Source organism: Cololabis saira, chromosome 18 (assembly GCF_033807715.1).
Source record: "Cololabis saira isolate AMF1-May2022 chromosome 18, fColSai1.1, whole genome shotgun sequence".
Classification (NCBI taxonomy): Eukaryota; Metazoa; Chordata; class Actinopteri; order Beloniformes; family Belonidae; genus Cololabis; species Cololabis saira.
This window is the reverse complement of record NC_084604.1, coordinates 11,674,538-11,698,698: the sequence shown is the minus strand read 5'-3', so window position 1 is coordinate 11,698,698 and position 24,161 is coordinate 11,674,538. Positions and strand designations below refer to the sequence as shown.

General features: G+C 38.9%; 1 protein-coding gene across 1 annotated transcript in view; it reads right to left on the bottom strand.

Annotated features, from left to right (window-relative positions):
• Positions 1–3,103: 3,103 nt before the first annotated feature.
• Positions 3,104–24,161, bottom strand: part of LOC133464430 (dihydropyrimidinase-related protein 5-like) — a 30,958-nt gene continuing 9,900 nt past the window's right edge. Inside the window, exons 3-14 of the mRNA XM_061746406.1 lie at positions 22,747–22,896; positions 14,420–14,578; positions 12,281–12,460; positions 12,084–12,152; positions 10,292–10,336; positions 10,120–10,195; positions 9,884–10,040; positions 9,594–9,735; positions 9,233–9,375; positions 8,435–8,642; positions 6,063–6,237; positions 3,104–5,091 (exon numbers count right to left, since the gene is read on the bottom strand). Of these exons, the coding sequence (XP_061602390.1) occupies positions 5,006–5,091; positions 6,063–6,237; positions 8,435–8,642; positions 9,233–9,375; positions 9,594–9,735; positions 9,884–10,040; positions 10,120–10,195; positions 10,292–10,336; positions 12,084–12,152; positions 12,281–12,460; positions 14,420–14,578; positions 22,747–22,896 (1,590 nt within the window). The 3' untranslated portion in view covers positions 3,104–5,005. The remainder of the gene's footprint in view (positions 5,092–6,062; positions 6,238–8,434; positions 8,643–9,232; positions 9,376–9,593; positions 9,736–9,883; positions 10,041–10,119; positions 10,196–10,291; positions 10,337–12,083; positions 12,153–12,280; positions 12,461–14,419; positions 14,579–22,746; positions 22,897–24,161) is intronic.

Below are 24,161 nucleotides of genomic sequence, written 5' to 3'. Positions count from 1 at the left end.
TTCTATTTTCTTCCTGTCGCTCACGTTGAAAGCCGGTTGAAAGCGCTGTAGGAAACAGTCATGGACGAGGAACGGCTGATCCAGTTAGTTGAAATGAGAAGTTATCTCAATGATTCCTCCTCATTTCACTACCACAACCTCAAAGTGGCAGCTGCTGGAGGGAGATGGACAGAGAGCGTCCGATTACACGCAGTGCTACGCGATAGTTGGACGCTTGGATGCAGTTACACGGTTTTATAGTTGTGGGCGTGGTTTCACGCAGCGGAGGCCAAACCTCTGCTTCTGTCGTGACGTCACGACAGGAGCAGAATCTGAACAGCTCGTAGCACTGCAGAATTTGGTTGCTTTGCTCCTTCTCTGAGTTGGCGGACTGAGGGGAGACCACTTTATATATGTTAAAGCAAGAAAAAAACCTGTTTTTCATAATAGGTCCCCTTTAAGTAGTTAAGCACTCACTCAAACACAATTCTTTTTATTTTATTATTATTATTTTTATGTATTTTTATTATATCATTGGTTACTGCTGTACCTGTTTGCTCCTCTTCCAGCAAATATAGAGAGAAAATAACAAGATATGACATATTTGGTCCAGTTAGTCATTTGATTTGGTGCCCCCTCATTGGCTGGGGCCCCGGGGCGCTCGCCCGCTTCAGTAAATGGATAATCCGGCCTAGCCCTTATAGAAGTAAACTGATATTTTTAATACCCACAAAAGAACCAATTTCATTATCTATTCTAATGTATTATCTTATGCAAAATTCTGTATTCACAACCAGAAATTTGCTGGATCACCTCAATGTTTCTGTTCTGTGCAATGCAACTCTTTTTTTGCTGGATGATAAGAAAATAAGACCTTTTTTTTCTTGAAACCCTTAAAAATATTTTGAACTTTAGCTATGGCTCTTCTTCTGTGTAATGTTTTTATAAAGCTTCTGTCACACCTTTGTTTAATGTTTTTCATATTCCATGTATTTTTCCTTGCTATGCTGCTGTTTAACTACTATTTGCTTGTAAACTGCATAAGTTCATTAAAAATGCAATCAATTAAATGCCATAACATGCAATTCATACAGTCCCTATGTTCAAGCTGGCAACAAATATGTGTAAAATGTTAAATGATATGCCTAGACTGAATGTATTACCACATAAAAATAAATTCAAATTACATTTAAAAAATCCACTGTACTGCAAAAGGCAACAATGTCAGGAATAGAGGTGATGAAGGTGCAGAAGTTTAAATACTTGCAGTTCAGAAGAATGAGCATGGAAAAAGAGGTAAAGAAGAGAGTGCAGGCAGGGTGGAGTGGGTGGAGAAGAGCGGCTGTAGTGCTTGAAGACGAGAAGTAAGAATAAACAAAAAGATAGTGAGACCAGCACATCTAAATAGCTTGACATAGCAGGCCAAACCGAGCCAACTTTATTTATAAAGCACTTTAATAACAGCAGCCACTCATTGCTGAACACAGGAAAAAAAATGCATTATAATAAAATAAAAAATATATATATTAAGTAAATAAAAGTGCCAGAGAGAAATAAAAGCACAAGTAAAATAAAAACACAAATAAAACATGAAAAAAAATGTCTTTGGGTTTGACATGCATGGAAATGATTAAAATCATTCAAGCACATCAGAGGAAGAACCAGAGTTAAAGAGGCTGGATTGACGGGGTCTGGACATACATATAGAGGTGGAATAGGGAACACATTGAAAGAAAGCCAGAGATGGAGCTGCCTGGCAGGAAAAAGACGGGAAGGTCAAAAAGGATGTGGTGACAGAGGATCTGCAGTTGGCTGCCGTGACAGAGGACGACTTATAAGAGAGAGTGAGATTAAAATAGATTAAAACAGCCCCTGTGGCAACGCTTAAAGGAAAAAAACTTTAAAGGGAAAAAGACTACAAAACATCTGGCAAAACATCAACCAACTAATTAGGTTAATTGCCTTCGGGTCAGTGTAGGTCTGGGCATAAAAAGAGCAACCCAGGGACGTTTTTAAAAGTGAACTTTGAAGTTTTCTTCTTCCCACCCCCTTTCCAGTGTTAACAAATTAATTTGTATTTTGAACCTGCACCTGATAAACCTGATAAAGGTATTTGTTTAATTTTCTGTTGCACGCAGGTCACTTATTTTATGTTGTATTGCTCGAAATAAATAGGAATTGAATTGAAAAGTAAATATGACTGAGGTTTCATCACTGTGTGAGAGAACATTGTAGAAACAAACAAACAAAAAACACAGAAGATAATTATTTTTGCAGAACTTGCTGTGATATTCAGGTCCTCAGCTGGTTAGTTTTGTGGAAATAGCTGAAGCGGCTCCAGAGACACTTCTCGTCAGCCACCAGTCACACCCTGCAAAGGAACATAAAACTGTCCCTGTGTCTGCAAATGCAGAGTAAAACTCATTAAAGAAACACTACCACTGTTTCCAGGCAAATGTGTCTATAAAAAAGAAAAAACAGAGAACCTGATAAATCACAACCTGAAATGGTTGGTGGGGATTATTGCATTACTGCAACCGATGCTGCAGTTTAATGATGTTTTCCTGCAGGGAAGCCCACCGGGACCAAACCCACCACAGTGTGTGCAGACTGTAAAAGCATGGCTTAGTGGTGAAAGAGTCTGGGTACTAAAACCATCACGTCGCCAGTTTAGCAGCCAGGCGCAAATCTTCTTAGTTAACAGTCAAAAGGTGTGTCTTACCTCAAACATCATGAAACAAAAATGCAACAAAAGAGGGTGTAAAGTACTAAACAGCTGAAATACAAAGTCAAACAAGGAAGAAAAAATATTCAACATTCAAAACAACAGCAACTGGTCTCCGAACTGCGGACATCAAGCTAAAAATGAGAATCTATTTGATTTTTAATTCCTTTTTTATTTAGATATGGTTTAAATTACTTTCAAAACACATAATCACACTTTTCTGGAGACATGGTTGTGTAATTATTGCACAAATATCCTCTACAGATGTTATTGATATTTTTTTTTTACTCACTTCACTTTTCTTAACATAACCACAACATTATTTATCTGTCCTAACTTCAGCTGTGAACACATATCTGCACAGTGCAAAAAAAAGAGGCAACACAAAAAGGATGAAGTTTTCTTGTGTTTATTTATTTGATGTTATTGGCGTGGTAAGAAACAAGCAGCCACTTACAGATTCAACAGGTTCATCGTCTGACACAACAATAATCTACAAACACACACAACCACTGAGCAGTCACAGTGCCTTCAATAAAAGAAGAAAAAACTGTCCAACAATAAAATAACAATATTGTAAATAATCCTAAAAAAAAAAAAAGTACAGCACCAGTTTTTAATGAGCCTGTGGCTTTCAGGGGAGACGTTTCTTCTCTTCTCATCTCCATGTGGTGCTTTTCATGCATTGATGACAGTGCAGCGAGACTGATTCCCATTGGCACACTTACTCTTTCAACAAAAAAGACACAAAAACCAACATCCTCGGTATATAGAGTGCCTGGACACAAAGATGTGATCATTTATAAATACAATACTAGTAGGCAGGAATGAGACATCACTGGGAGGCGCGAGGATCAGTGGTTTTTCTTGAGCCTGTGCAGCTCAATCTTCCTGCTCAGCAGAGACACACTGATGTAACGACAATCCAACTTCACTTTCCTACAAATGAAAAGCTTCGCCTGCTTTCTCATGGTTGTTTTCAGTTTACTCTATCTGTAATCCAAGGGTTTGTTTGTCAAATATATGTACAGGCAGTTCATTTCGTGTTAAGTTAATCAGAGAATGAGCTGCCAGTTGTAGAAAAATGTAGTTTCAGGGACATTTATTCCCAGATGAAAGAGTTCCACTGCTGTCAGGCAGCTTTTTCATGAGATAATCCAATGTTTGTGTGTCATGAAATTCAGACTAGAAGCTTCTTTGCTCTAAAATGAAGAGTCTTGTCTGGAGGAGCAGGCTGTTTAAAGTTCCTGCTGAAACCTTCAGCTTGTGTCGAACTTTATTTATCTGATGTATCTGTCAACACTGATATTAATTGTATAATTTTACAAAAAGCCTGTTTGAGCAGAGAGAAAGGCTTAATAGGTGGGACTAAATGCATGTCAAGTTTATACTTTTCGTCCATGTTTCCTTACCCCTCCAGTAATATTCCCGCGTGTGCTCTTGAACTGTCTTGGTTTTGTATACTCGGCAAGATAAAGCCACTGGAATGACGACAACATCAACCCAGGCGGTGCACATTTCTACACCTCTACTCTCCCGTGGTGCTTTAGGTGAAGGTGACCGGGTGTTCCTTAGTGGACGTCAAAGGCAGTGAAAGTATGAGGATGAGCGGGATCTAGTGTGACTCTGTTTACGGAGTGGAATTGTAAGATTGCACAGTGTTGGGAGCAGTCGGATTTCATCACCACACGGCACGGTTGGTCCATCGGAAACAAAAACACTGTCAGAGAAACCCGCGGTGCAGCAGGAAGCCGGGCGGAGTGGACGGTTTCAATCACAAAACGAATCCACACACATCTTCATATAAGTCTAAAGCTATGGTGACTACAGTGAACGTTGGTGTGCGAGAGGTTTGAAATATACGTCACTAAATCCAATTTTACTGTTATTTTTTTTTTTTTAAGTCGATGTCACTTCAGTTAAAACCAGCAAAAACTGGACTGGTTTTGATTTTTCACAGGTTAAGTTTGTTTCTCTTCACAAGATGTAAGCAGGGTGATGATGAGCGCATTTTATTCATGTTAGCAAAATTATCTTGAATTTATTTTGAAATTTACAGATAGCCCTTCACTGTCATCATGTCATTGAAGACACCACTCCAATTAAACCACAAATTAGATTTGTAAAAGACACTTTGGCAAACCACTCATCAGACTCAGGTCATCACCAATCACAGCAACATATGATTTAATTTATTTTCCCCCTTTTAATCCTGTGGTTGAAAATCAGTGCAGTTTTCCTGGTTGCTCAGAAACATACAAAACAAAGAGGCCTGGACGGTTGGGGCTACAGCGCCGGTGATTACCAGATGCCACTGGAGCGGCCGCCGGGAGGGGCCAGGATCCGGGCGGAGGATCTCTTCGGGATGTGGTCGTCCACTTGAGACCCTGAGAGCAAAAACACAGTAAATCCAGTCAAATGCAGTTTAACTAGTGCTGTCAGGCGATTAAAAAAAACAACCTAATTAATTACATGATTTATAATTAATTAATCTAATCGCATTTTAATCTCATATCTGCTAAAGGTCCCCAAAGAAAGAAGTTGAATTCTAGGACATTGCAAAATTGCAGTGCATGACTAATCAATTGAATACACTAAGAAGAGATTTGAAATCCACATTTTTATTGGTGAAGTGTGTTTCATAAATGAAATTCAAAAGAAAAAGATGAAGCACATCAGCAAACCAATGAGGCCAGGTGCATTATTCAAAAATGCAATGCAAATACAGTTAAATAAAATTCATAAAATAAGGCTGAGTCTCAAATAGGCACTTAAGCAGACTCTCATATGGAGGTATTATGCACACACAAATAATATTGTAACAATAATACCCCATACTTTCAATTAAAAATTAAAACTAAAGCTGACTCAATACAGCGATTCAAGTACTAGTAGCTGTAACGTTTACAGTGGAACTTGTCCGGACATGTTTAGCGTTTAAATGGTAATTCAGGCTGGAGCAGCTCCGGTGATAGGAAAATTATTTTTTACAAAATGTACAAATCACCGCGTTCTTGTTGTTAGTCCCGTCTTCTTTCTTTTTACACATAAACTTGCCGTTCAAAGGCCCTAACAAAGATTTGCTGAGTCGCTCCCCTGAGTCGTCCAGGTCTGTCACTGCTTTGTTAGTCTGACTAGCAGCAGGAGGGAAGTGACCTGCCACTGCCCAGTGGCCTACGGGTCCCACAATGGGCCAAATTTAAAATACTTGCGCATTTTGACACTCATAATTAATTGCGTTAATTTTCATAACGCGTTAATTAGCAGTGTAATTAATTAATCTAATTAACGCGCTAAACTGACAGCCCTAATTTTAAGTAACAAAATCGTGGAGGTTAGGACTTCTCAAGGAGGATACCTGAGAGGCTGAAGGAGGACTCGTGCAGGTCTCGGATCCCCTGCTGCCGAGGGCAGGCTTTGGTCGGGGACTCCCCATCGATGGGGCCCAGACCGAGCTCCTTCTTCATCGTGTTGGTGACTTTGGCTACATCACCGGAGTAGGGATCCCTGTCAACCCCTTTGTAACCCTGAGTCTAAAACAGACAGAAGGGGACAAGAGCAGTAAAGAATTAAGACTTATTGACACAGTTGATTAAAATCTATTGACTTTTATAACAGTTTCTGAACCAATTTCATCCTAATTGCCAACAAATTTTCAAAGGAAGGAGGTCTGCTAGTCCGTCACAGCAGGTCTGAGAAATTATGTATCATAGTCTTGATGATTAAACATCAGCATTCAGGATGTACTGCATTTTTATATGCTCATGCAAATGTAATATTATTTTTCTACTGCTGCAATGTTTCACTGGTTTATCATTTCGAAAAATGTAATAAAATTAAAGACCAAACTGTCTGCAGTTCCTAGCTTGGGGCATTGAGTTATCTATACAATAGATAACATAAGCTGCAACTAGAGACAACGTCCCAGTTACACGAGTAGAAAATGGTTCAAATTATGTGATCTACTATCTACCACTATTATGTATTATTTTACTCTACCACCCTGCTAGTGGTGAAGGAGAATAATGCATTTTGGCTTCCATATATCCAATCTAAGTCCCATGCTGTCTTTGGTTATACTTCAAGATAGGATAAGAACATTTTACTTGTTTTACTTATTTACTTTACTACACTGAGTGGTCTCTCCAGTTCCCAAACTATTCAATTATTTGCAAACCCTTGAGCTTTTTCTTATTTACACATCAGAAAAGGTTTCAAAAATGTCTAGAATCTAGAGACAGGATTTCCTATTACAGTTTAATTAATCGAGTTTACAATAAACAATTTTATTCTGTGAATAGAAAATCTTAGTACTTTAACAGTTTGATTTAAGCCAAAAAAAAAAAAAAAAAAAAAAAAAACAACCCAAAAAACTCATACAATTAAAAATAGATGACTTGTGTGAAGTATACTGCGCAATCCTCTATGGAGGGTCCCAAAACCAAAACACGGCCGTGCAGAGGATGAAGCTGAAGCTTTTACAGTCAGCAGCAGCAGAAAAACCGTGTCAGCGTGCAAACAAAGCACAAGTATTAAATCCTTTATGCAGACTGTCAGAGCAGTGGAGGTGGACACAACATGATGGGTGTGTTTGCAGGAGCCGACTGCCAGCTGACTCAGCAAAGGACAGAACACGACTTGCTGTCCTACCAGACCCGGTGTTCTGTCCATCCATGCTACCCGTCGAGAACTGCTACTTTGTGGTTCTGCGCACGGCCGATTTTCAAGGTTTGATTGCCACGCCCATAATTTTATGCATCCCCTCAGTCCACGCTGCAGTTACCGGTGAGTAACATCCTTAAAATCCCTAAGAAGATATATATTTATACAAGCCAGCAGAAATCATTGTAGATGCTTCCCGTGCCCTGAAAGCATTAAGTGACGGGAGCATTATTTGATAGGATGTTACTGGACTATAAAATTATGCTACCTCTGAAATATTGATTTAAAATGGATAATATGGGATGCTGAGTATTTGATTCTTCAAAATACACTACCCATGACATGAATTGCATTACACTTTGTGAACATTATACGATAAAAAGAAAAGGTCATTAAGAACACATTCTTATTTACAATGACGGCCTGGCAAGCGACAAGGACCATTTTGGGGGAAAAGGACGTGGTGTAGGGAGTAAAAGTAAAACAGTAAAATTGTAGCTCTGCAAAAGTTAGAAACCCATTAGGTAGCATTTTTTGATAGGGTAGCAAAAATTGACAGATAGACGCTATCGGTTTACAGGACTGTCTCATAAAATTAGAATATTGTGATTTTCTGTAATGCAATTACAAAAACAAAAATGTCATACATTCTGGATTCATTACAAATCAACTGAAATATTGCAAGCCTTTTATTATTTTAATATTACTGATCATGGCTTACAGCTTAAAAAAACTCAAATATCCTATCTCAAAAAATTAGAATATTCTGTGAATCTTAATCTTAAACTGTAAGCCATAATCAGCAATATTAAAATAATAAAAGGCTTGCAATATTTCAGTTGATTTGTAATGAATCCAGAATGTATGACATTTTTTTTTTTTTTTTTTTTTAAATTGCATTACAGAAAATAAATAACTTTATCACAATATTCTAATTTTCTGAGACAGTCCTGGGCATGCGGCGGTAGCATTTTTCGACGGAGCAGCAGAAATCGACAGAACACCGGTTCAGTATAATTGTATTCAGTCTTTAAACACTGCTCAGAAGAAGGAAACACGTGAATTCACCTTCTCTCGCTGGACCATCTTCTTATAGAGGAAGTCTGGGAAAGTGCGCTGTGGGTAGAACTTCCCGGACCCTTCAGCACACATGAACACACCGTTCTCACACACCAAACGTCCTCGGCTGATGGTGACCAGGGGAACACCGTGACAGCGCATCCCCTCGTACAGGTTGAAGTCCCCACCCTGCACCTGAGTGCTCACAGAAATCGTCCTGCACACAGAAAAAAAAATAAAAAAATAAATCAATGCACCTTTTTGAACTTGATCTTGTGTGAATAAGCTTTAAGTTCAGACAGAGGTTTGTACTAAAGGGCTGCGTTGGGATTGTCCCACCGCAATTTTTCAAATTGTCTATTTGTATGTGCCATGTGGTGCAAAGTTTTTGATAAAACTAAGTAATATTTAAATGTATTGTGTTGTGTTGTTTATCTGTGATTTCATTATCATGTTTCTTATCCAGGTCTCTCTTAGAAAAGAGACCGTAACCTCAATCACATAATTGATGCGCGAAAGGCGAAAAAGCTTGTGCGATGATGACAATGATGGATTTGCTTCTAACTTTCTGTCAGGTGACTTATGAACTGTCAATTATCCATCAAGCTCTGCAATGATCATGTTAACATTAAATCAGATAGATTGGTCCAGGACATTTCTCTTGCGGGACGGGAGAATACACTAAATCAATGCATCTCTATTATTGTGCATGAATTCTCAGAGTTTTGCGGATGCGGGCGGGAGTGGTCAGAAATTCAGCGGGAGCGGGAAGAAGAAAACAGACCCGTGCAGGGCTCTACTGTGCACCTTGTTGCATCGGGGTCCCAGACCACCACATCAGCGTCAGCTCCGGGGATGATGCGGCCTTTGCGTGGATACAGATTGAAGATCTTTGCAGCATTGGAGCTGGTCACAGACACAAAACGGTTCTCATCCATTTTTCCTGTAACCTGCAAATGTGAGGTATAATGATGACTTTGACACTGGAATTTTGTCATTAGACAAATTGTAGCTGTTTGTTTTAGGAAATGTACATTTGAACATTTCTGAATCTGCAACAGAGTCTGAAGCGATCAATATAGTCGCTCCTATATTCACTGTCCCTACAATGAATGCTCAATGCAAACAAAGTTAGCTGCAGTTTTGTGTGAACATCGTGTGCACGTACCACTCCCCTCTCCCACATGACACTCATCCTGTCCTGGACTCCAGCCACTCCATGAGGAATCTTGGTGAAGTCCTCTTTGCCCAGAGCTCTCTGCTTGGTGCTAAACGGGCGGTGCTCTGACGCCACAACACTCAGAGTATCACTGGAAAAACAAGAATACATGTTCCCTTTAGCTTTAATCTGAAATACTCATCAGACTTTGACCAACTGTTTGATCTAAGTAGGTTATTCAAGGAGCACTGTTTAAGAACAAATAGTACAGGGTGCTGATGTGAGTACAGCACACATACTTTCCCAGCAGGCCCATAAGGTAGCTGGGTGTGTTTGGGTCCAGGCGGAGAGGAGGGACGACCACGTGGGCAGCAGCATGAGCCCAGTCCTGGTGGTAATATTGCATCCCAGTGAGCACTGCGTGGGCCACACTGGTCTCAGCATGGACCACCTTACCTGAGCAGACCAAAAGTGAAGGCAGTTATTATTATTCTTTGTGTCAACAATCACTCTAATTAGATTTTCTTTTACCCACCTTGCATCTTAGCAGCAGCGACCATGTCTCCAGCAGACATACTGGACACATTCACAAGGTAGATGGGGCAGTGGGCCTGCGCGCACATGGAAATTCAGTCATTCAATCATTAACAAGAACCACACAGAGACAAAGCATTAAAATGTGGTTGTTTTTTTGTTGTTTTTTTTACCCTGTTTGCGATGGTGATGGCCCTGTGAGTAGCTTCCGACTCAAGCTGCAGTCAACAAAATAATCACAAAATGGCAAGGTTGGTGATAGTCAGCTTCATCCTTACGGAAATTATACACACACACACACACACACACACATCACCTACTGCCACTTAATCAGGAATATTGGTAATTTTGGCATTAACATATCGAACATCTTCAATTAAGTTAACATAGCTCTTACACAGATATATATATATATAGATTTTTTTTAGTTTTTTTTCCTTCTTTCCCTTATAAATATAAAAAGTCACGTTCCATTACAGTCCTAAATGTGTACTAGTCTGTGCATATCGATAAAATATATGTGCATATCGATAAATATATGTGCAATGATGCGCTTGCTGATTGAAGCGCAGACACAAGGTGCTCTGATCCTGACGGTGGAGTTGGAACAAACTGTCACACAATGTCGAGAGAACGAGACAGATTCAGGAAATTTCCATCAGGGAATGAAAAAAGAAAAAAACTAAAGAAAATGGAAGAGTTTAATGTCTCTCTGAAAGGCTTGTTTGATAAATTTGTTACAAAAATCACCGATCCGACCGGGTCTCAAGCAGACGCGGGGCCCCGCGTCGAGGCAGGCCAGATGATGATGAGGCAGGGGAAGGTATTCAGTATTTTGCTAATTGGAGAGTTAAAATTGCGCATATAGACACCCGATCCGACCCGAAAAACACAAAAATTTCGAAAAACCCAGGCCATTTCGCACAGGGCCACGCAAATCTCCCAGACGGCTCTGTATATATATATATATATATATATGTATATATATATATATATATATATGTATATATATATATATATATATATATATATGTATATATATATATATATATATATATATATAAACAGTGGGGCAAAAAAGCATTTAGTCAGATGCCAGTTGTGCAAGTTCTCCCACTTAAAAAGATGATAGAGGCCTGTAATTTTCATCACACTTCAACTATGAGGGACAAAATGGGGGGAAAGAATCCAGAAAATCACAATGTAGGATTTTTACTGAATTAATTGGTAAATTCCTGGGTAAAATAACTATTTGTCACTTACAAACAAGCAAGATTTCTGTCTTTCAGTTTTAAGACCTGTAACTTCTTCTTTAAGAGGCTCCTCTGTCCTCCACTCGTTACCTGTATTAATGGCACCTGTTTTACCTCGTTATCAGTATAAAAGACACCTGTTTTAACTGGTTATCAGTATAAAAGACACCTGTCCACAACCTCAAACAGTCACACTCCAAACTCCACTATGGCCAAGACCAAAGAGCTGCCAAAGGACATGAGGAACTAAATTGTAGACCTGCACCAGGCTGGGAAGACTGCAATAGGTGAGCGGCTTGGTGTGAAGAAATCATCTGTATTTTATTGAGATTAACTTTTGTTATCGACCAAATACTTAGTTTGCAAATACATTCTTTAAAAATCAGACTGACGATGTGATTTTCTGGATTTGTTTTTTCATTTTGTCCCTCATAGTTGAAGTTACCTATGATGAAAATGACAGGCCTCTCTCATCTTTTTAAGTGTTGTCTGACTAAATACTTTTTTGCCGTGTGTGTGTGTGTGTGTGTGTGTGTGTGTGTATGTATATATATATATATATATATATATATATACCTGTACTATGATGATTTAGCATTAAATAAAGTAATTTCCTTTTCAGACATTTCCCCCTCTAATTATCCCTCTTCTGTTCATTCTTTCAACAGAATAATATCCACATTATGAATCAAGTGATCTGCTGTAAAATTACTTCTTCTGGTCGACTGATCTCTATTCCTTCAGGCCCACTGATGCCCAGATCCAGAGCCTCTTTGGCACCCTAAAACACAAACATATCTTGAGTTCAGTTTACATGTTTCTCAGCGACTTTACTTTTATTACAGTGGGAGGTTTTTAGGAGCATTTGTCATATTTTAACACAGCTGATTGTATCTTATTGAAGTGCACCTCAGCCACCAGCTCTCCGTTCTCAGCGTGGACACGTGCGATGGCTCCGATGTCCTTGCAGGTCTGCAGGGTCTGATACAGCTCTGAATCCCGCAGCATCATCATATCTTTGTAGGCCATGAACATCTGGAAGGAGTTGACACCGTGCTCCCTCACCAGGGTCTCCATCTCATTGTGTACCTGTTCAAAGGTAAGAAATCACACCAAGGGTCTGTGATATTATTTGGAACAAAGCCTTAAGTTAATATGGCAAAAGAAGCTATGGAAATGCATGTGTCAAAGAGAAGTTGTGTATATAAAGTATACACCATGTGTATGGATATAGTCAGTACTCGAGTTGAGGGAGGATGGCATCCCCCCTTGAAATAAAAACGGTCAAAATCATCCCCCCTATAAAACTGCCATCCCTCCTTTCCATCCCTTATGTCATTTCATCAATGAATGTGGTTTTACTGCTATTTCAACATTTAGAGTCATCACCAGAAAAATAACACCAGAAAAATAACTTATTTGACAATTTTCACCTGTTTCAAGTAAATTTTCACTTGAAATAAGTAGGAAAATCAGCCAGTGGGACAAGATTTATCTTCTTATTACAAGCAAAAAAATCTGGTTCCACTGGCAGATTTTTCTACTTATTTTAAGTGAAAATCTACTTGAAACAGGTGAAAATTGTTGTATTTTCCAGTGATGAGTGTTGTTTTAAGTGTAATGAGATTTTTTTTACTAAAATGAGACATTTTAACTAGAAATAAGACAAATATTCTTGTTAAGATTTTGAGTTTTTGCAGTGATCCATTTTGCTTATCCTGTGAAGGACAGAGGCATATTGATAAGTTCAGAAAACTGTTTTTTATTGTTGTGTTTTGATGTATTTGATGTAAGCCCAGTGGATATTTAAAGCTTACAGAAGGCTGCATTTAACTGCTGCTATGTCATTCCTGCAGTATTTCTGCAGGTGTTTTGGTCAGTGCTATTATTTGTAATATATTATATTATTTGTAATCAGCACAAATTATCTGTCCCCATATGATAAAATCCACCATCCCCCTGATTTTTTTTTTTTTTTACACAACTTGAGTACTGGGTATAAGTGAGCATATGTTTGATATATGGGCCATTTTTACTATCTTCATATTTTCTCTTATATATTTTAAAACTAATGTCAAATGGTTCTCTTATTAAGTGTCCTGTGTATAAAATATGTTTAATAGGGTAGATTTATCAGTGAAAGCAGGCAGATGCTGCACAGGTTTACTGACATTGTATAAAAAACACTAAATCCAGGCAAGGCTCTTAATCAGCATTAAAAGTTAATCACTGCTAAATTGGGCCGTGCTCCACCTCCGGTAAAATTGTCAGGCAATCTTTTTGAGTAATCCGGCTAAGAAACAGACGAGCAAACTGACACGTTCATAGAGATCCAGTTCCTTTGCAATGACGAATAGATAACATTAACGCAAAAAAAAAACCCTTTCTAATTTGTCATCCTTCACTGAATTATTATGAAATAAAAGAGTCAGTTGACACTTTGATTAGTCGGTTGACAAGAAATAAATTTACCACAATTTGGATAATTCAATTCAATACCTAAGAGGACTCCTTTCTTGAAATGTAAACTGATTATTTTTGAGTTTAGGAAATAGCATTTGTAAACATTAGCCTGGGGTGTAGCAACATGATGCAGGCATCATGTCATATCTAAAATTGACTAATAGGCTTTACACAGACTTAATGAGCGTTATATTCACTGTAATGAGATTTGTCAAAAGTGAAAAAAACTCTTAGATGCAGCTAAAGATACATCATATCATGGTATTCAGGGAATGTTAAGAGCTATTAGATTACAGCCATCCAGCATTTTGGCTTTAAGTATTTTACTTTGTGTAATAAGATGTGGCACACGCACACAGCGAGCAGATACAGCGCACACATTAAGGCCGAAAGGCTGAATAAGACACATGGACTCACAGAATCTGCCTAATGTGCCCACTGAGCATGTATATTAACCCAGTTCCTGTGAGGTGTAATCTAGGTCAATACACATTTCACCCATTTATGGAAAAGGTTTGGCTGCTTTACTGATTATTCTGCAAGAACAATGTTTCCACAGTTTCCATTCCCCCTACTGGGTCTTACCTTTGGTCCCCACCAGGTCACCCCGACATGCAGAGCGTAGTCGCAGCACGCCTTGGCGTCGGCCAGAGCCCGGCACTTCTCGTAGGCGTCCACCAGGGAGCAGTGCTGCTCCGGCAGGGCCAGAGCCATCACCATGGTGGTGCCACCCATCAGAGCAGCCTAGGTGGGTGGGAGGGCACAAGTGATGAGTTACAGGAAGGAAGAGGGAAGGAGGTAGAGAGAAGGGGGGATGCAGGGTAGCAGAAAGGCAGAATGATTGGAAAACAGGACAACGGTTCCCCTGTAAAGCACACAGACTGTATTTGTTTGGTGACAATGGACCTTCCTGATGTGCTGATCTCTCATCATCATCAAATGGTCTTTTATTCACTGACTGTACAGACATTTCACCCTGGTTAAAAATCACAGCTTGTAACTACAGCTTAATGCTGTTTTCAGTGTATATATTTTATATCACTGTAAACTATATATCAGAATTATTTTAAAATGAATGAGAAATGATGCATTATAACTTTCTATAATTACTTCCCAAGGAACTCCAGAACAACCTAACTTAATTACTTTTTTGTAGAGAGTCACCACAGAGGCAAAACTGTACGTGTTCAAGAGGAGACATAAAGAACAAGTGAAGGATATCAGGGATTAATCTCAATATTAAGTGAAAGGGTTGTTCTGAACGACAAGAAGAAAAGGAAAGCAAAAGACTAGAAAAATGAGAATGTGAAGGTAGCTGTGTATCCAACTTGCCTGACTGATTAATTTTGGGTAACCATAACAACAGCTACAACTCAGCCATGCCTGTCAGATGTCCCTCCCTTTTCTTCCTCCTCCTCATCTCTCTATCTGCAACTGACAGTCAACAATTTAATATCCTCTGCTATCGTCCAGCAGGGAGATTACAGTGAGGAACGATGAAAATATAGAAAGAATATCATATTTAGAAGCGGAAATGAACAGAGTTGGAAAACATCCTTCTGGTTATATGAATTGTTCATACACAACAGAGACGTACCCATTGTTCAGCCATTGGCAATTCAGATGAATTATAATGCTAATAATAATTTAAAACATGCAAATGTCACTAATGAAATCATATTAAATCGCATTTTTTCTTTTTTAGTCCGAACCTGGATGTTAATCTTACTAAAATGTGACTAAATGCAAACGTGTGTGGACGTGTGTGATGGATCCACCAGACTCCAGACGGGGGCGGGGACATCTGTTTTTAAGTGGCAGCTGTTTGACAGCGAACTACTAGGTTTCCATCACCATAGAAACAAGTGTGAATGATTTGCAGAGTCAGCTGTATCGGCCTATGCATATGTATGCACGAAGAGCGTCATCGATCACTGTCACTGCCTGTAAGTGTGTGTGTGAACACACGTTACCTTTTCACGAGATGTGTTGAAGTGAATGAGAAGAATGAAAATATGGTATCAACAAATATTTACAGCATCAGACATATTTTCAGATAATTAATTAATTTTTTGATTAATTTCCTGCTTCCTCGTGTAGGCTATTAAACTAATTTCCATATCATATCAAATCATTACTTTTCCTTGTCATATGATAAGGACGACAGAGATGAAATTACGCTGGATATTCTGGAGCTAAAACAGGAGTGATGGTTTTGTTAATATTTGGATTCTGAGAAGAACAAACTGTAATTGTTTAATTTATCAGGACAGTATAATAACAAAACACTTAATGAAATAATACATCATTAAACCCATATAGCACTAATTACTGAGAGCAAATCTGAATATGAAGCTAATTGTTGTATGTAAATCCCCCAAACTACAGGCCTTTATAGACATAGTGTAACATATGGTGCATTAATGGCCTTGTCAATCTTTTAAAGCAATGACATTTAGTCACTCAGACATTGTTACTTAATTAATATTCCTCTGGGCTATTCAGACATGTCTGGGAAAGTCACCCGGATCACATCATATTTGCCATTTACAACAGATTGATCAATCTGAAGACTTTATGAAGTCACATCTTTCTCACAATTAAATGTCAAGTCACCATAAAATTACAATTATTGTGCCAAAAGTGCAGTGGTTAAGAAAACATGTACCAGATGAAAATATCATTCCCTGTTAAAGCTTGATCAAAAGTCATGAAGGTGATGGTATTATTACGCTACACTAACAGTGTATTTGCTACCAACTTCAGGAAAATGTGAAGTCTGTTTCATCTGAGGACCCTATTTACACTGTTACTTTGTTTTTTTCAGATCATACACTTCAGACAAAACCTTATAAAAATCCTTCTGGAGTTACGGTTTCTCTCAGTATCACGTTGTCATGAAATATTCAGTCGAAGAATAAACTTAATTTGCTGCTCACAGTTTTTTCTGATGACTCTTTCTAGGACACTAAAAAAAAAACTAAACATATAAGATAAAACTTTATCCTGCACCAAACTATTGTCTTGCATGACAATCCTGCTGTTTGAAAAGCAGTGTTATTTACTAATTCAATAACACTATCAGTTGGATTAATCTGGACAGCTGCTCATCAGCTAGATCAACACAAATGCTAAATGTTTGCCTAGGAGGTGAAAGCCATGTTTAAATGCTACTAGGTCTGACCTCGTCAAATTATACCTGCAAAAATGTACAGAGCAGAACCAGAATGATTGATCGATCGGTTAAGACCTGCCTCTTAAAGACAGTGAAGCCAATGGTCCACAGGGACCTGAACTCGGACATCTGTACATTTCTGCTCCAATACTGGAGCTTAGAAACACTGGAAGATCCTGAACACTGATCTGTTTTATGGAGTTTATGCCCCCAATTTTTTTTAAAACCCTATGTCTAAGATAATATTGATTCCAGGTATCTTGAGAGGACGAGTAATTCAATTTCCTAAATCCAAACAATGTCTGCTCTGAATTAAGCTGCTTAACATCCAGGAGATCAACAAGGGTGTCTAAATTTGATCAAAGCAACAATGCTTTTAACTCTGCTAAATTTACCAAAAGTTATCAGGACATGGACTGAATCAGTCTACAAATGTCAAAAACCAAACCAAAGTTTATTTTCTAATTGTGATAACAGCTGGGTTTTTAAATTTCTAACTTATAAATCAAAGTAAAAAGAGAAATGAATGGAAGCACTTTGGCTTCTTTAAAACTGAAAGGAGAAATGACCCGTGCTTATCCAAGTGTTTTGGAAACAAAACACACGTGAGAAACCATATTTCATAAGCAAAAAACAACTAGTTTGGTTATTGCCGACCAGAGAAACATCAAGGCACGTCAACCCTTCTTACTAATTTAAAAAAGGCAAGACAATCAAAATTATTGCTACTTTTATTGCCAACAATCTGTGTCGGCATTTAGTCGTTCACACTATGCTGCTCACTTCTGAACCCAAGAGACAACATCTCACCTTGAAGATATTTTACTATCACTGAGACCCCCACAACATCAATGTCAGAATCATTGCAGGAAGCAGGTACAGATCTGCATTCTGCTGTAGTCACTATGATTTTGTATAAAAGTGGTTTATTTCTCTCTTTTTGGGTTTTTTCAATATCGAGGTAAATCTTAAAAAAAAAATTATGTTGCTGCTGCCAACTAAATTAATCTTGGATCGTTACATTTATCTTACCTTAAAAGTAAGAATACAATCCTATAGAAGAAGAAAAAAGTGTATGTGTGCGGCTGCATAGATAATCATCACATTGAAGTGTTCTGAACTGTAATCTAACCATACGGTGTGAGTTAATCCAGGTCCTTTTGACACATTGGCCATGTTCACTGGCACTAGAAGGACGCGCTGATGATCCCTGCCTCAACTCTCCTGCTGTGCATTCACAAAGATCTTAGGAAGACACAATAATCCTTCCCTAGTGTGGAAAAGCATCACAGCGTTCTGCTATCTAAAGACCTGCCTTCGCTCTACTTCACCATCAACTGTCAGTAAAATGGCCCTTGTATATCCACCCACTGGCTGCTTTGTTGAATTATTTTGCATTTTTTGTGCATGTGCTGGCATTTCAACAAAAAATAAAGCGGAAAAACTTGACTTAAATAGCAAAATGGAATTATTCACCATATATTCGATGACTTCACTGTATCAGAGGCATGTAAGGGGTGTGAAAACTCAGGTGTTGGGAGTGAGAGATGAGTGGTGTGAGAAGATGAAAGGGTCTCTGTTAGACCCTGGGAGAGGCCAGATTACCGCTGCAGCTCTCTGATCAGCCTCACTCACACGTGTCGTTACGACCAAACACCTCACCTTCTTTCATCCCCTCCTCCTTCTCTTTCTCCTCATCCCGTGTCTCTTCAGCCTCCAGAGATATTACATTGATCCCTGCAGGGTCTGTTGGGATGGATTATTCTTTGGACATGTCAGTCCTATATTGGTGCTTTATGAAAACAAATCAGATAAGACCCAGCCAGTCTGTCAGTTCCTATATGATGATGGATGTACATGATCAGAGGTTAGAGAGCAAGGACAGGAGGACAGGAAAGGATGACTGTTGAAGACAGCATTTAAAAAAAAATATGAAATCTATTTCCTGCATGAGACACGCTGGCATACATCAGAAGTTCAACATCCCCTGACAGTCACACTCACTCACAACTGTAAGACTCACTAACTTCACCAGGAACCGTCATCATGAAGATACATTAACCCAATTAAAACACAGCTCTCGGCCAGACTGTCAATTAACACATCCTCAACACGAGCTGCTGATGTACCAGGCAAACGATGCCCCAGTCCATGCAGCTTAAGGTGCTAATTTAATTGCAGCACTGTAATCGCCAAACTGGATATATATGAAATTATTCATTATTCTTTGAATTGTTTGAATTTATCGACACAGTACATTCAGCTGACATTAACACATGTCTGAAACGTACACACCAACACCAATATGCATCAACAAAACTGTTAATCTATTTTAATTATTTGAATTAACTACATCTCTTTGTATGTGTGTGTCTTCAGGAAAGTCCAAATGGTGTCCTGCTTTAACAGTTTGGACCGGCTGTAGTAAAGGACAGACTTCCAACCAAGTGACTTGGTATTGGCTGGGCCTTGACAATCAAAAATACAACCTTTATCATAGACGTATGTCTAAATTGAGGATATTTGCTTTGGAGAAAAAATATCTTTCAATTGGGTCAAATTTCAACAGATTCAACAGACATTTGCAATTTATACGTGATCATTATACACAGGGCTGCACATAATTATTTTGGTCTGGTGCTCAGAGGAGCCCCTGGATATGTGACTTGGGGCTCCAAAAACGCGGTGACCCGTCTCGCCGGATCGATAAAAGAGGGATGCAGGAATAAGTTATAGGCAAAACGATATTTATTCACTTATAAAGATGGATTAACAAATGATGGTGCGTGTTAATCTGTAGAGTCAGTATAAAAGTTACAGTTTTTATCGGCCAGATTGGGATGCTCATGGCATATTTTGCACCTAGGGTTGCCAACTTTCAGAAATAGAAATAAAGGACGCCCCGATTTCAGCAGCGCAGGAGCCAAAAAAAAGCCCCAAAACTTCTAAGCTGCATAAAAATGTGTTTATTTTATATGAAAAAACATGTTCTTTAATAGCATTGAACTTGCATGACTGTACAGACAGCCAACCATATAGCAGCTGAAATAGCCTCCTATGCTCTGTATGTCCACATCAGCCAAGGTGAAGAATATGGTGTAAAAGTTAACTTATTTCAATAATTCAACTAGAATTTGGTGTAAAAGTTAACTTATTTCATTAATTCAACTACAATATGGTGTAAAAGTTAATTTATTTCAATAATTCTACTAGAATATGGTGTAAAAGTTAATTTATTTCAATAATTCAACTTAAAAGGTGAAACTAATATATTACCTAGTCTTATTACATGCAAAGCAAGATATGTTGAACCTTTTATTTGTTATAATCTTGATGATGGAATTGTTTATTGATTTCATAAAATATTCTCTAATTTATTTTTTATTTGGGGTTTTCATAAACTGTGAGCCATAATCAGAGAGCAGCGTCTTGCTGGTGCAGGCACGCTGCTGCTGCACGCAGTGACGGACACTGGCTGATTTATGGTTCCGCGTTGCACCAACGCAGAGCTTACGGGGTAGGATACGCGGGAGAGCGAACGTATGGTCCGCGTCGCCGCGTAACATCATGCAGCCACTTCTCGGCGAACACATGTTTTCTGTTCGGGTAGTGGTTTAGTTTGGCATATCTTTGTAGTTGGTGGTGGTGGAACGCCAAAATAATTACTTAATGGCGCTTGCTTCTTGGACATTTTGACGAGACGTGACGGGGTTTGTTCAGTAAAGCTGATCCTTACCTCTTTTCCTCCCCATCCACCGCCGCAACGAGCATGGAGGGGGAGTAAGGACGCGCTGTGATTGGCCAGTACAAACTTTGAGTGGGAGTTCTGGGGAAAAGCTCTCCCAATAGATTTTTTAATATTAGTATTCTGGTCTGGCCACAACCAATAATATGAGCCCCAGCTGTTGGTACGCAAAAGCGCTTCGCAGCACAAGATTGACAGCGCACTGTGGATTTTGACGGCGCATGCAAACTTATGTTTGCATGCGCCGTCAAAATCCACTTATGTGCAGCCCTGATTATACGTGATGGTAAACAACACAAAGACGTGATTAACTAGAATTCCATGTTTAAATAGCTTGACAGGACTGGTTTTAGCGTTAAATAGTATTGACAACAATGCTTTATCAACTTATAGAGTGCATTTATTACTGAACCCAGCCCCGACTAAACCAACTTGGGTATTTTGGTGTTTATATCATTAAAAAAGTAAAAAGTAGACGAGCACGTATAGCTTTGACACAAGATGTTGAATGTTGTAACCCACTAATAGCTCGATCTCAAGAGCTTCAGTTCGGTTCGACTACAGCCCGGCTAAGGTGTATACATGGCTTTTAAAAATTCGATACCGGTCAGATTAAGGCAACAATTCGACTTTCTGTTAGTGCATGAAAATGTACTGAGTACAAAGAGATCATTTGCATCCACAAGCCTTGTTCCTACACAACCCACTACTCGACACAGTTATATAAATTGTCCTCCCACTGCAGGTCAGTGTTACAGGGATGAGGGGGGGGGGTGAAGCAGAGAAACAGTAGGGATGCAAGAGAGGAGGCTCGTGGGGAAACGGGAATAGGGGTCAGACTTTTATAAAGGAGTGGGTGCGAGGGGGAGGACGCAGGGAGAAATAGTTTTGCCGTTCATCAAGACTGCTGTTGCTATGGTAACACAGCCAGCATAGGGACAACACAATGCCACTATGGCTATGTGTGCACATGCTCTCCAGACAGGCAGAAATTTCATTCCAAGAGTGGGGGTTAGTTGCCATGACAGCAAAGGCATTGCATAGGACATGGCAACCGGGAGTGGGCGGTGGGAGGCTGGGGGGTGTTCTGGCATACAGATGATTCAATCTTCCTTTAATTCCTCCCAACACATTTCAATTGGCATGAATTGAACTTAAGCTTCATTTCACTAAGCTACAGTGCAGCAGTCCCTGCAGCTGCAATAACGTTGTGTTGCTATGTAATTTGCTACAAGGTCTGTTAGCGTACGTATTCCCAATGTGTCACTAAGAGAAGATGCTACAGGGCCTTCAGATCTCTGACTGCTGACTGCTTTGCCGAGCCAGAGGCTTAATATTTCACTAAACGGACAGAAAGAAAACATGTCAAACTGGGAGGAACATAAAATGACAAATGGTGCCTCCCTTATGCACTTAAGGGAATGAACAATGGGTCAAGCTACTTGTAAAGAGTCTCTTTTTTGTTTGTTTTAAGGATAATAAACACAATACCTCTTCTTTTATGGTGCTCATAAGTACAATTATTGTGACATTTTACTATAAAACTGTGCTTGAAGGACCTCCATTGACTAAAGAAACATAACACAAAGGGGATAAAAGCATCTTCCAAGAAAAAAAAATGCAGCAATCCAAATACATCTCCTGAATATAATGTGTCCTAATCATTGAATCACTCTCTCTTCTCAGTTTCAGAGAATGGGTGGAAAACTGCAGAGCATTAGCTGTAAATGGACTAACTGTAAATGTATATTTGTTGAAAGAGAAACTACTAACAGCTGTTTGCTCTGAAGGACCAGTGCAAGAACATGTGTGGACATACGTCTGGATGAAGCAATGAACTCAAAGCAGCGCTGAATACGTGCCTGTAGTCAACCCGGAGCGACTAAGAGGGAAAGTTTGAGTGTGACAGCTGTCTCCGGACTCTAAATATGTTTAATCTCAGGCATGCCGGATGAGCGCGCTCACAGCAAAGCCATGTGTGCATGAGTGTACCTTGGTCCCGCTGTAGAAGTCATCCTGGATGTTGGCGTTCATAAATGTGTCCTGCATGTGGACACTGGTGTCGATTCCACCTGGAATCACCAGCTTCCCAGAAGCATCGATCACCTTAGCCCCACCTGGGATCATCAGCTCCTTTCCAACCTGACACACAAGGCAAGAACAAATACATTAACCAAGTTTACTTAGAGGGACTACAGCACACAAACGATGCACACCAGTATTTGGGTCAACATTATTTTATCATAGTTATTGCATAAATAAAACAAACACGTTTTCTGAGACCTAATAAAGCAGCCAGAATCGTTGCTACAGTGAGTTTTAAGGCAACTTTTTGTAACAGCCTAAAATATCTCAGCAATCTGACTGTCGAGTCATTTTGTAGATGTTCATGGTCCTTGGAGGATGAATCCAATTACTTTGGTGAAACTGTAAGGTATATATTGTACCTCCCTCCTTTACTTTACTACTAATATCAGTCTGGGAGAGAAATGTTTCTCTTATTGCGCACTGCTACATCTTTGTTCTTCACTTCGTTCATTATTCACCTCCGGTGAATGACTGACAAATAAATAAAAATGACATGTGTAAAAATTTTATTTTTCCACCTCAATTGATTTGTGAAATAGAGCTAATTTTATTCAACAGAGCTTGTCATAATACATACACACATAAAACAAATAATCTATTTTATTCAAGCGTTCCCGTTTTTCATGACAGCTCGATAGTTTCAAACATATTTGCAGAGAAGATACTTATGAGGAGTTTACAAAAAAATATGTCAGGAAACGTTAGCGCAAAGGGGCTAAAAACATTTTCCAAGAATGCACGACTCACCACTTCCTGGTAACAGCATAATCCTTCTTATTTTTACGGACACCTATTTAGAGCGACGTATTACTTTTCTTTCTATTATAGTGTATTTAAAAACACAATAACACGTACATAGTCTAGAGCAGGGGTCGGCAACCCAAAATGTTGAAAGAGCCATATTGGACCAAAAACACAAAAAACAAATATGTCTGGAGCCGCAAAAAATGAAAAGTCTTGTATAAGCCTTAGAATGAAGACAACACGTGCTGCATGTTTCTATATTAGTTAGAACTGGGAGAAGATTTTTTTTTTCATTATGCACTTTGAGAAAAAAGTCGAAATGTCAAGAAAAAAGTCGAAGTGTCGAGAATAAAGTCGAAATGTCAAGATTAATGTTGAAGTACAATCTTGAGAAAAATGTCGAAATGTCGAGAAAAAAAGTTAAAATTTTGAGAAAAAAGGCAAAATGTCGAGATTAAGGAGGAAAGGAAAAGGGAAGCAAAAAAGAGAAAAAAAAGGAAAAAATTAAGAAAAAAAGGAAAAAAAGAGAAAAAAGGAAAAAAAGACCAAAAAAAGAGAAAAAAGGGAGAAAAAAA